This window comes from Nerophis lumbriciformis, linkage group LG18, assembly GCF_033978685.3.
Source record: "Nerophis lumbriciformis linkage group LG18, RoL_Nlum_v2.1, whole genome shotgun sequence".
Classification (NCBI taxonomy): Eukaryota; Metazoa; Chordata; class Actinopteri; order Syngnathiformes; family Syngnathidae; genus Nerophis; species Nerophis lumbriciformis.
In genome coordinates, this window is record NC_084565.2 from 15,469,717 (window position 1) to 15,482,754 (window position 13,038).

Here is a 13,038-nt window from a genome sequence, read left to right on the forward strand (position 1 = left end):
AAATAAACATTAACTTTAGAATTTGATGACAGCAACACGTGACAAAGAAGTTGGGAAAGGTGGCAATAAATACTGATAAAGTTGAGGAATGCTCATCAAACACTTATTTGGAACATCCCACAGGTGAACAGGCAAATTGGGAACAGGTGGGTGCCATGATTGGGTATAAAAGTAGATTCCATGAAATGCTCAGTCATTCACAAACAAGGATGGGGCGAGGGTCACCACTTTGTCAACAAATGCGTGAGCAAATTGTTGAACAGTTTAAGAAAAACCTTTCTCAACCAGCTATTGCAAGGAATTTAGGGATTTCACCATCTACGCTCCGTAATATCATCAAAGGGTTCAGAGAATCTGGAGAAATCACTGCACGTAAGCAGCTAAGCCCGTGACCTTCGATCCCTCAGGCTGTACTACATCAACAAGCGACATCAGTGTGTAAAGGATATCACCACATGGGCTCAGGAACACTTCAGAAACCCACTGTCAGTAACTACAGTTGGTCGCTACATCTGTAAGTGCAAGTTAAAACTCTCCTATGCAAGGCGAAAACCGTTCATCAACAACACCCAGAAACGCCGTCGGCTTCGCTGGGCCTGAGCTCATCTAAGATGGACTCATACAAAGTGGAAAAGTGTTCTGTGGTCTGACGAGTCCACATTTCAAATTGTTCTTGGAAACTGTGGCCGTCGTGTCCTCCGGACCAAAGAGGAAAAGAACCATCCGGATTGTTATAGGCGCAAAGTTGAAAAGCCAGCATCTGTGATGGTATGGGGGTGTATTAGTGCCCAAGACATGGGTAACTTACACATCTGTGAAGGCGCCATTAATGCTGAAAGGTACATACAGGTTTTGGAGCAACATATGTTGCCATGCAAGCAACGTTACCATGGATGCCCCTGCTTATTTCAGCAAGACAATGCCAAGCCACGTGTTACATCAACATGGTTTCATAGTAAAAGAGTTTGACATATATAGCTACAAAGTTTACGTGAAAGGATATATTATCAATACAGACTGCACAAAAAACAGGTGTTATATTTTTATTAACTTAATTATCAACTTTTTATTCTCTGGTAGTAAAAACTTTTCACATGCTTTTTGCTAATAACACATTTTAGAAACGTTGTCTACAAATACAGGATAATAAAGCCATAGGAAGAAATAAAAGCTTGATTTCCTTGTCAAGATGGAGACTGAAGTCCTCGTTTCAATCTTATCATGTCTTCCTCGGTCAGACTGAAGTCAAAGATCTGTGTAGCACAAGTTTGAAATCATTACTACAAAACCCAAAACCAGTGAAGTTGGCACATTGTGTAAATCGTAAATAAAAACAGAATACAATGATTTGCAAATCCTTTTCAACTTATATTCAATTGAATAGACTGTAAAGACAAGATATTTAATGTTCGAACTAAGAAACTATTTTTTTTTTTTTTGCAAATCTCATTAACTTAGAATTTAATAGCAGCAACACATTGCAAAAAAGTTGGCACAGGGGCATTTTTACCACTGTGTTACATGGCCTTTCCTTTTAACAACACTCAGTAAACGTTTGGGAACTGAGGAGGCCAATTTTTGAAGCTTTTCAGGTGGAATTCTTTCCCATTCTTGCTTGATGTCAGCTTAAGTTGTTCAACAGTCCGGGGGTCTCCGTTGTCGTATTTGACTCTTCATAATGTGCCACACATTTTCAATGGGAGACATGTCTGGACTACAGGCAGGCCAGTCTAGTACCCGCACTCTATTGTAACATGTGCAGAATGTGGATTGGCATTGTCTTGCTAAAATAAGCAGGAGCGTCCATGAAAAAGACATTGCTTGGATGGCAACATACTGTATGTTGCTCCAAAACCTGTATGTACCTTTCAGCATTAATGGCGCCTTCACGGATGTGTAAGTTACCCATGCCTTGGGCATTAATACACCCCCATACTATCACAGATGCTGGCTTTTTAACTTTGCGCCTAGAACAGTCCGGAATGTTATTTTCCTTTTTAGTCCGGAGGACACAATTTGAAATGTGGACTCGTCAGACCACAGAACACTTTTCCACTCTTAGATGAACTCGTGCCTAGCGAAGCCGGCTGCGTTTCTGGGTGTTGTTGATAAATGGCTTTCGCTTTGGCATACAAATGACCAGTAAGCATTGTGGTCATTTCCTTCAACTTAGTGCAAGTTAAAACTATCTGTTTTAACTTGCACTTAAAACAGATAGTTTTAAGTGCAAGTTAAAAACTATCTGCAAGAGTTTTAACTTGCACTTACAGATATAATGACGAACTGTAGTTACTGACATGGGTTTTCTGAAGTGTTCCTGAGCCCATGTGGTGATATCCTTTACACACTGATTCATTCAATGTTGGTTTTTGGCCTTGCCGCTTACATGCAGTGATTTCTCCAGATTCTCTGAACCTTTTGATGATATTACGGACCGTAGATGGTAAAATCCTAAATTCTTTGCAATAGCTGGTTGAGAAATGTTGTTCTTAAACTGTTCAACAATTTGCTCACGCATTTGTTCACAAAGTGGTGACCCTCGCTCCATCCTTGTTTGTGAATGAACGAGCATTTCATGGAAGCTTTTATACCCAATCATGGCACCCACCTGTTCCCAATTAGCATGTTCACCTGTGGGATCTTCCAAATAAGTGTTTGATGAGCATTCCTCAACTTTCTCAGTCTTTTTTGCCACTTGTGCCAGCTTTTTTGAAACATGTTGCAGGCATCAAATTCCAAATGAGCTAATATTTGCAAAAAATATCAAAGTTTACCAGTTCGAAGTTAAGTATCTTGTCTTTGCAGTCTATTCAATTGAATATAGGTTGAAAAAGATTTGCAAATAATTGTTTTCTGTTTTTATTTACGATTACACAACGTGCCAACTGCACTAGTTTTGGGTTTTGTAATTACGTTTATTACCCGTAATTGTTGTACCCTGCACATAAAAGACCCACAAAAATGCATTTTACATCTTAGAATGTACACGGATAACAATTTGAAATATAAACTGTAAACCACAGAACATTGTTAAAATACAACTCTGCATTGTTTCAGTCTTCTTTTGATCACTGTAAACAATGTAGTAGATTACTGGAATATACAGAGCCTTCACTTTCTAACAGATTCAAAAAACAACACATTGTATACAACTTTATTGTAGTAAAAGTCAATCACTATACCTTCGTGTTTTCAAGAATATGATGAGATTTGTCACTCTTAGGAATTACTGCAATACCTTGTTGTACATGATACCTCAGAAGTACCTGGAAGAAAACATGTTTACATGTTAGTGCGGGTGTCTTGATATGATGGTAATAGTGGATATTGGTATGATATTAAAAAAACAAATATGGGATGATATGTGCTGGCGTGTAAAATGTGAATATAATTGGTGTTTGTATGTTGTTATATGTTATATGTTTATATATATATATATATATATATATAGTATTTACGTGTGCAAACCTGGACAGCCAGTTAACATGGGAATGTCCTCCAATAAACACAAGGTCGATCTTTTCTTGTATTTTAGTCAAGTCATTTACAAAAGGAGCTAGAGCAGCTACACAACAGCTAAGCACACAATAGCACACGAGCTAGACATCCATTCATCCATCCATCCATTTTCTACCACTTAATCCCTTCGGGGTCGCGGGGGGCGCTGGAGCCTATCTCAGCTACAATCGGGCGGAAGGCGGGGGTACACCCTGGTCAAGTCGCCACCTCATCACAGGGCAAACACAGATGGACAGACAACATTCACACTCACATTCACACACTAGGGCCAATTTAGTGTTGCCAATCAACCTATCCCCAGGTGCATGTCTTTGGAGGTGGGAGGAAGCCGGAGTACCTGGAGGGAACCCACGCAGTCACGAGAACATGCAAACTCCACACAGAAAGATCCCGAGCCCGGGATTGAGCCCAGGACTGTTTAGGACCTTCGTATTGTGAGGCAGACGCACTAACCCCTCTTCCACCGTGCTGCCACAAGCTAGACATACTATATGTAATTCTGATCCTTCATTAAATGATAAATGATAAATGGGTTATACTTGTATAGCGCTTTTCTACCTTCAAGGTACTCAAAGCGCTTTGACAGTATTACCACATTCACCCATTCACACACACATTCACACACTGATGGCGGGAGCTGCCATGCAAGGCGCTAACCAGCAGCCATCAGGAGCAAGGGTGAAGTGTCTTGCCCAAGGACACAACGAACGCGACTAGGATGGTAGAAGGTGGGGATTGAACCCCAGTAACCAGCAACCCTCCGATTGCTGGCACGGCCACTCTACCAACTTCGCCACGCCGTCCCCATTGAACAATATTGCAGTCTAAAACAACACATTTGTCAAAATGAATAAGTATCAAACACCATATTACTTAAACATACAAAGTCTACAAACAGAACAATATTCGAAAGTGTCTAGTAACAAACGTGTCCACATCATTCAACTTATTGTGCCATGAGCTTAACTTCATGAATTATTGCGACCACTAGATGCCTCCAAAACAATTACCACTCCACTTAAACTTATAAATAAATCCATTGCAGACAGTTAATAATACATTTGTTGGTGTTATTCATGCCTACCATTGTTTAACCAATTTCACTTGATCAAACCTTTTGTAACAGTCCAGACTACAAAATAATAAAGGTATTTATGAGTATATAGTATTGGATCAATATCGGTATTAGCCAATACTCAAGGCTCCAATATCAGGTTTCATATCTACACAAATTAATTTCAGCTTCGGATGTTTCTCCATCTTCATTGGATCCACCTGTTGTAGATTCACTTGATTGATTGATTGATTGATTGATTGATTGAGACTTTTATTAGTAGGTTGCACAGTGAAGTACATATTCCGTACAATTGACCACTAAATGGTAACACCCGAATAAGTTTTTCAACTTGTTTAAGTCGGGGTTCACTTAAATTGATTCATGATACAGATATATACTATCATATACACTATCATCATAATACAGTCATCACACAAGATAATCATCAGGGTGTATACATTGAATTATTTACAATTCGGGGTGTGGGGGCCTTGGGGGGGGGGGGTGTTAGGTTTGGTTGTGGGGGGGGGTTCAATTTTATATGAATATATATATATATATATATATATATATATATATATATATATATATCTATATCCTCCATCCCACACACACACTCAGCTCACCTCAGCTGGGCTGCGTTTGTGCTTCTTGGCGATGTCGATGATGAACGAGTCCTGCAGGAGCTTATTGGGATCAGAACCTTCTCTGAGTCTGAGGGAAAAAAAACAGTCCAACACTTAAAAAATATATATATCTGAATTGAAAAATATTAAATATTAACAACAACAAAAATCAATAGATGAGAAACAGTCAAAGTAAGTAAGTAAATTGTATTTATAAAGCGCTTTTCACAGATAAAATCACAAAGAGCTGTACGTAGGTGAAGTACAACAACAATTCAATTAAAACAACAGGGGCAACATCATAAAAAGGATACAAAGTAGATTAGAATTGATAGTTAAAAGGTGCAATAACTAAATCTTTACTAAAAAGAGAAGTTTTCAAATGTTTCTTAAAAGTGTCAACACAGTCAAGATTACTGAGGGACTGGTGCAAGTTCTTCCAGAGTCTGGGAGCTATAGCCTGGAATGCCAGGTCTCCACGGGTTTTAAAACAAGTTTTTGGAATCTTTAGAAGATCCTGGCTTTAAGACCGGAGGCTGCGCCCTGAAGGGTAGGGGCATAGCAAGTCAGTGATGTACTGAGGGGCCTCACCATGCAATGCACGGAAAGTCAGGACTAAAAACTAAAACTCAATGCGGAATTTGACTGGAAGCCAATGAAGACTGGATGAAATGGGGGTGATATGGGCTGTTCTGGGTGCACCGGTCAAAAGTCTGGCAGCTGCATTTTGTACCGTCTGAAGTCTCTTTAGCGTTGACTTGTTGAGAAGAGTGAGGAGATAATTGCAATAGTCAATACGAGATGAAATTAACGTGTGAATGATCATTTCGAGATCCAATTTTGACAGCAAATTTCTCACTTTAGAAATATTTCTGGGGTGATAAAAACAGTTTTTGGTCAGTTTATGACAGTGACCCTCCAAAGACATTGACAACCCCAAGGTTTCTGAGGCTGCTTTTAACAGATGCACACAGAGCACCAAGGGAGTTCTTGATCAGGGGGATCTTTTTATCGGGAGCAATTATCAAAGTATCAACCTACTAATAAAAGTCTCAATCAATCAATCAATCAATCAACCAATTTCTGGTTCAAGTTCCAAACAACAAAATAATATTTAGAAACATCCACAGTAGCATTAAAAAAATACAGTATTACTTCATTTTTACTTCGTAGGTGTTCTGAAAAAAAAAAAACGAATTTATTGACCTCATGACCTCATTGTAGAATTAATGTTTATCTTTTCATCCATTCATTTTCCATAGCGCCTATCCTCATTAGGGTCGCAGGTCAGCTGAGTGTATCCCAGCTGACTTCTGGCAAGAGGCGAGGTACACCTCAGACTGGTCACACTTCGAGACAAACGTTCCCACTTGCGTTCAGAAAACAATTTAGTTTTATTATTTATTATTTTATTATTGTTATTTTTTATATTATTATTTTATTATTATTATTATTTTATTTATTTTATATTATGTATTATTTATTTTATTATTTATTATTTTTATTATTTATTACAATTTAGATTTAACAATCCAGTTAACCAAACATGACTATGTTTAAAATGTGGGAAGCAATCACAGTACCAAGCAAGATCCCACACAAGTGCACACAGAGATTCAAACCAGATAGCCAGCCTTTGTGGACGACATGCTAACCACTTTGTCCTTTTACTGCACTAGTAATGCTGTATTTATTTTGAAATACACTCAACAGCAGTAGCAGCTGCTGTAAAGTACGTATTTCAGCCACTAGAGGGTGCCCTTGCACTGTAGTAAAAGTCATGCTTAGCCAGCAATTCAAAGTTTACATAACATTTAATAAACTACAGTAGGATCAAATTGCTATATATTATTTATTTTTTAGTTCGTGATTCAGACATGGTAAAGAAAGGAAATGATAAAAGGGTTCAATAAATATACATGATAAAAATACAAATGTTAAAAGCACTCAAAGTAAAGATTGTCAAGATAATTCATGTAAATAAGTTCAACAGTTACTTAATAGATTTGATTTATTGTATTTATTTTTTTGATTTGTGTTTGATTTATTTTCATAGCTTTTACAGAGTGATCACATACAAATAAGGGAATAAAGATTGCCAGATGGCCAACTGTTAAGACCAGTAGATATTTAGTTGTGATTTTACATGTTTTTGGCCGCGCAGAGTTGGGGGAAATATTTATTGTTTTCTGTATTCTTTGACCGTCTTGGAATAAAAACATGTCTAGAAACGACAATTGTGTGTTATAGCACACATTTACTTTTGTGCACATTCATAAAAATGTTTTAATATTAATCCCCGTGGTGCACACTGAATAAATGTGCCCCCCAAATTTGATATCACGTTTTTACAGCATCATTACGAGTCAGTGGTGAAAGTTAGTGACTTGCAGTTTTTTTCTGGTCTCACTACATCTTAAGCTCTTTCAAACAAGTCGCTGATTGTCTATGCGTGCAAAGTGTACTCATGTTAAGAACACGTGCGTAAAGTGTGAGGTACTAAATTACACTGTGGTGAATTATACCATGTCCCATTTTCTTATATGATCGTGAGCTTGCATGTGTTTGTATTTGGTCGCAGAATCTTTTAGAGGATTATTATACTAAGGTCAAAAGTGCACATGTCCATCACAAGCTCTCCAGAGAGTGGCGGCTCATGCCCCCAGGAAATTGGAATCTTAAGGAATGCAGGTTTGGATTTTAGGAGGAAGTGAAAACACATTAGCAACATTTGGTAGGAAGCCCTCACAAGTAGGAGTAGAGGATAGAGGTCGTAGGTCACCCAACTCAAACCGATCACAGGAAATAGGTTGACTGACCGGCCCCAAGGCTAGAACAACAAAGAGTAACTGTCTTCGTGGAAAAGTATTTAAGGACAGTTGTCCAAGACGACAGCAGAAGAGTAATCAGGCCCATTCTTTTTCTCTTGGAAACTGCAGTTCTAGTTTGAGGCTCGCTGAAACAAATAAAGCTATTTGTTCAACGATTCCTTCTTGGCTCATCACCCATCATACGACCAACAAATATACAACAACACTTTTTCCCCAGCACATGCACTGCTGCACTAACTTAGTGGGATAAAGTATTTTGTTACACTCCAGCAAGAGCACCTCAAACTCATTGTTGGTGAAATTCTTCTTTTTTGCCATCTTGCTCATTATGTGTTTTCTGACGGTGCAGCGTGGGGGATCTCAGGCTCATGGCTAATTTAAATATGATTAGCGTAATTAATGAGCGAGTGCCTAGCCACTGCAACAGGTGCCTTCAATTCCACGTGGTTTGGGATGTACGAAATAAATGTGCTTGCATAGTGTTTTTACGTGAGTGTGACAAATGTGTTTTTGACATGAAGTAAATATGAAAACTTACAGTCGTGGTGTTCTTGCAGGCGAGCCAAAGGGTCGGCAGGCTATGAGAACAATATTTGTGCCTTTACAGAACTTGATCAGTTCTTCCTGGGTCAGGTAAGGATGAAGCTCCACCTAACCATGCACACAAATTGATTTGTATCTCTTTTGATAACTTCACTTTGTTATATTCATTGATTTGGTCATTATTTGTTGTAAAAATGTAAAAAAACAGTCTGAACTTTAAAGTTGATTTTAAATGCAATTGTAAAACTTTAATAGTAGCATGTCAAATATTATACATTATATTTCTTCAATCAATTCATAAAAAAATACAAGAATGTTCTCTTCTTTCAAGCACAACAAAGGGTCAGAATCGTAAATAAAAAACAAAATGCAATAATTTGCAAATAATTTTCAACCAATATTCAATTGAATAGACTGCAAAGACAAGATACTTAACGTTCGAACTGGTAAACTTTGTTATTTTTTGCATATATTAGCTCATTTGGAATTTGATGCCTGCAACATGTTTCAAAAAAGCTGGCACAAGTGGCAAAAAAAGACTGAGAAAGTTGAGGAATGCTCATCAAACACTTATTTGGACCACCCCACAGGTGAACAGGCTAATTGGGAACAGGTGGGTGCCATGATTGGGTATAAAAGCAGCTTCCATGAAATGCTCAGTCATTCACAAACAAGGATGGGGCGAGGATCACCACTTTGTGAACAAATGCATGAGCAAATTGTCGAACAGTTTAAGAACAACATTTCTCAATGAGCTATTGCAAATAATTTAGAGATTTCACCATCTACGGTCTGTAATATCATCAAAAGGTTCAAAGAATCTGGGGAAATCACTGTACGTAAGCGATGATATTACGGACCTTCGATCCCTCAGGCGGCACTGCATCAAAAACCGACATCAGTGTGTAAAGAATATCACCACATGGGCTCAGGAACACTTCAGAAAACCACTGTCAGTAACTACAGTTTGTCGCTACATCTGTAAGTGCAAGTTAAAACTCTACTATGCAAAGCGAAAGCCATTTATCAACAACACCCAGAAATTCCGCCGGCTTCCCTGGGTCCGAGCTCATCTAAGATGGACTGATGCAAAGTGGAAAAGTGTTCTGTGGTCTGACGAGTCCACATTTCAAATAGTTTTTGGAAACTGTGGATGTCATGTCCTCCGGACCAAAGAAGAAAAGAACAATCCGGACTGTTCGAGACGCAAAGTTCAAAGTTTTTTTTCCAAGATGGCGCCGCTGTCGTGGCTGCTGTTGGCATGAGTTCTGTGCTCTTGTGTCATCCTTTTGTGTTTCCCTCTTGTTTTCACGTGTTATTATATATATATCCATCCATCCATCCATTTTCTACCGCTTATTCCCTTTGGGGTCGCGGGGGGCGCTGGAGCCTATCTCAGCTACAATCGGGCGGAAGGCGGGGTACACCCTGGACAAGTCGCTACCTCATCGCAGGGCATTATATATATATATATATATATATATATATATATATATATATATATATATATATATATATATATATATATATATATATATATAATTTTTTTTTGCCTTTTGGTTCGGGACCCTTTGGGACTGTGTGACAAGGGGTGACATTTTTCGTGACTTCTGCGGTGCTTTTTTGTGGACTTCTGGATCTGCCTCTCGGGAGCCTTTTGGCCATGGAGACCAGCTGCTGGGTCTCTGCCACACCGGAGTCGCAGAGCTAGCACTGAGCGCCGGGACAGAAAGGCTTCACAGTGTCTTGGCTGAATGAGCAGGTATCGGACACCTCTGTCTCCTTAGACCAGACCTTGGCATTCGGCGGCCCGCGGGCCACATCCGGCCCTTTGTGCGTCCCTGTGCGGCCCGCGTGAGGCCAATCATAAATTACAAAATACATTTAAAAAAGTATCTATGGCGAGTGTGCAATACAACGGTGCTGCTTTTGTTTTGAAAAGCGTTATTTGTATTACTTCCGTGTGGACGTATGCTTGTGCGCGATTGTGAGTGAATGTGAACAGCGGCAATCACAAATTACAAAATAAATTTAAAAAAACATCTATGTCGTGCGTGCAATACAACTGTGCTGCTTTTATTTTGAAAAGTGTTATTTATGGGCGTATGTCCGTGTGTAACCTGTGAGTGAAGGTGCACAGCGACAAGTGATGCCCGGTTATCTCCGAGACGCTAAAAAGAGAAAAGTTGATGACGGATGCCGTGTTTTCAACAAGACATGGACTGCCAAGTATTTCTTAACAGAAATTAAAGGTAAAGCCGTGTGTTTAATTCGTGGTACACAGGTTGCTGTGTTTAAAGAATATAATTTGAATCGCCACTACACGACGAAGCACGAGGAAAAATACCGGAATCTGTCTGATGAAGCGCGCGCAAGGGAGGCTGATGCGTTGATGGTAAAACCGCAAACCCAACAAAAACTTTTTGCCAAATTTCACACTCCCAGAGATGCAGCCGTCAGGACAAGTTTCGTAATTTCTCACAAAATCTCCAGAAAAAGTAAGACGTTTTCTGACGGAGAGTTTATTAAGGAGTGCTTATTGGACTCTGTTGTGCTGATATGCCCGGAGAAGAGGGGCACATTTGAGAACGTGTCACTCTCCCGACGCACTGTAACAAGGCGGGTTGAGACCATCGCTGGAAACTTGGAGCTTCAGCTGAAGAACAGAACGGCCGACTTTGACTGTTTTTCGCTGGCTTTGGATGAGAGCTGCGATGTACGTAACACCGCCCAGCTGCTCATCTTCTTACGTGGGATAACTGCAGACTTTCAAATCACGGAGGAGCTGGCAGCCATGCAGTCAATTAAAGAGACAACCACAGGTAATGACTTGTTCACATAGGTAAATGCGTGTTTGGACATATTAGGACTGAAATGGGACAAGCTGGCAGGTGTGACAACAGATGGTTGTCCAAATCTGACGGGGAAAAATGTTGGACTTTTAAAGAGGATGCAGGATAAAGTGACAGAAATGGACATTTTTGCATTGTATTATACATCAGGAAGTGTTGTGTAAGACAGTGTTAAAAATAAAACCATCAAAAGCAATCTGCTTTTGTATAAAGTTAACTTAGGTTAAATGAAATTATTATTATTATTATTATTATTATTTATCTTACGGTATACCAAAAATAATTTGAGCAAAATTTTATTGAAATATTGTCGATGTGTCCCTCCAGCAGTGCTCAGGTTGCTCATGCGGCCCCCGGTAAAAATTAATTGCCCACCCCTGCCTTAGACGCATCCTCGCTCATCCATGCGGACTGGACACTGGCCGAGTTAGTGGGCGGCCGAGAGTGGAGTCGGCTCTCTTGGTTGCTTTGTTGGGTCTACTCCTGGGGTGGAGGCCATGCGCCCTCCACCCCAGCAGACGATGGCGAGGAACACCGCAGAGGCCACCACAGTGTATATGTTTCTTTGACTTTTTATTCATAGCTGTATGTAGAAGTGGCTGGTTGCATCAGCTCTGCTCTTTTAATGTCTTTAATGTCCTTTGTGTTCTTGATGTGTGCTATGGCTATGAGTTGTTTTTACCCTTGGCCTCAGTCTGGACCCCCTCTCCAGGGGCCCAGACTTAGACCAACCCCCCCGCCCCCCATTGTTTACCTGTATGTCAGCGTTTTTGTAAGGGTCGCCGGAAGTTGGCAGACCCGTCAGCGATCCTGTTCTGTCTCCCTGTAATGTTTGTCTGATCTTGAATGGGATTGTGCTGAAAATTTAAATTTCCCCTTGGGGATTAATAAAGTATTTCTGATTTTGATTCTGATTCTGAAAAGCCAGAATCTGTGATTTAGTGCTCAAGGCATGGGTAACTTACACATCTGTGAAGGCACCATTAATGCTGAAAGGTAAATACAGGTTTTGGAGCAATATATGTTGTCATCCAAGCAATGTTTTTTTTATGGACGCCCCTGCTTATTTCAGCAAGACAATGCCAAGCCCCATTCTGCACGTGTTACAACAGCGTGGCTTTGTAGTAAAAGAGTGCGGGTACTAGACTGGCCTGCCTGTAGTCCAGACCTGTCTCCCATTGAAAATGTGTGCCGCAATATGAAGCCTAAAATACCACAACTGAGACCCCCGACTGTTGAACAACTTAAGCTGTACATCAAGCAAGAATGGGAAAGAATTCCACCTGAAAAGCTTCAAAAATTGGTCTCTTCAGTTCCCAAACGTTTACTGAGTGTTGTTAAAAGTAAAAGCAATGTAACACATTGGTAAAAATGCCCCTGTGCCAACTTTTTTGTAATGTGTTGTTGCCATTAAATTCTAAGTTAATGATTATTTGGGGGAAAAAAAAAATGTTTCTCAGTTCGAACATTAAATATCTTGTCTTTGCAGTCTATTCAATTGAATATAAGTTGAAAAGGATTTGCAAATCATTGTATTTAGGGACGGCGTGGCGCAGTGGGAGAGTGGCCGTGCGCAACCCGAGGGTCCCTGGTTCAATCCCCACCTAGTA

At 39.8% G+C, this 13,038-nt stretch overlaps 1 protein-coding gene across 1 annotated transcript in view; it reads right to left on the minus strand.

Annotated features, from left to right (window-relative positions):
* Positions 1–1,029: 1,029 nt before the first annotated feature.
* LOC133617642 (aldo-keto reductase family 1 member B1) overlaps positions 1,030–13,038 on the minus strand; it is a 30,948-nt gene continuing 18,939 nt past the window's right edge. The window contains exons 6-9 of the mRNA XM_061977736.2: positions 8,572–8,684; positions 5,203–5,290; positions 3,183–3,266; positions 1,030–1,253 (exon numbers count right to left, since the gene is read on the minus strand). Of these exons, the coding sequence (XP_061833720.1) occupies positions 1,185–1,253; positions 3,183–3,266; positions 5,203–5,290; positions 8,572–8,684 (354 nt within the window). The 3' untranslated portion in view covers positions 1,030–1,184. The remainder of the gene's footprint in view (positions 1,254–3,182; positions 3,267–5,202; positions 5,291–8,571; positions 8,685–13,038) is intronic.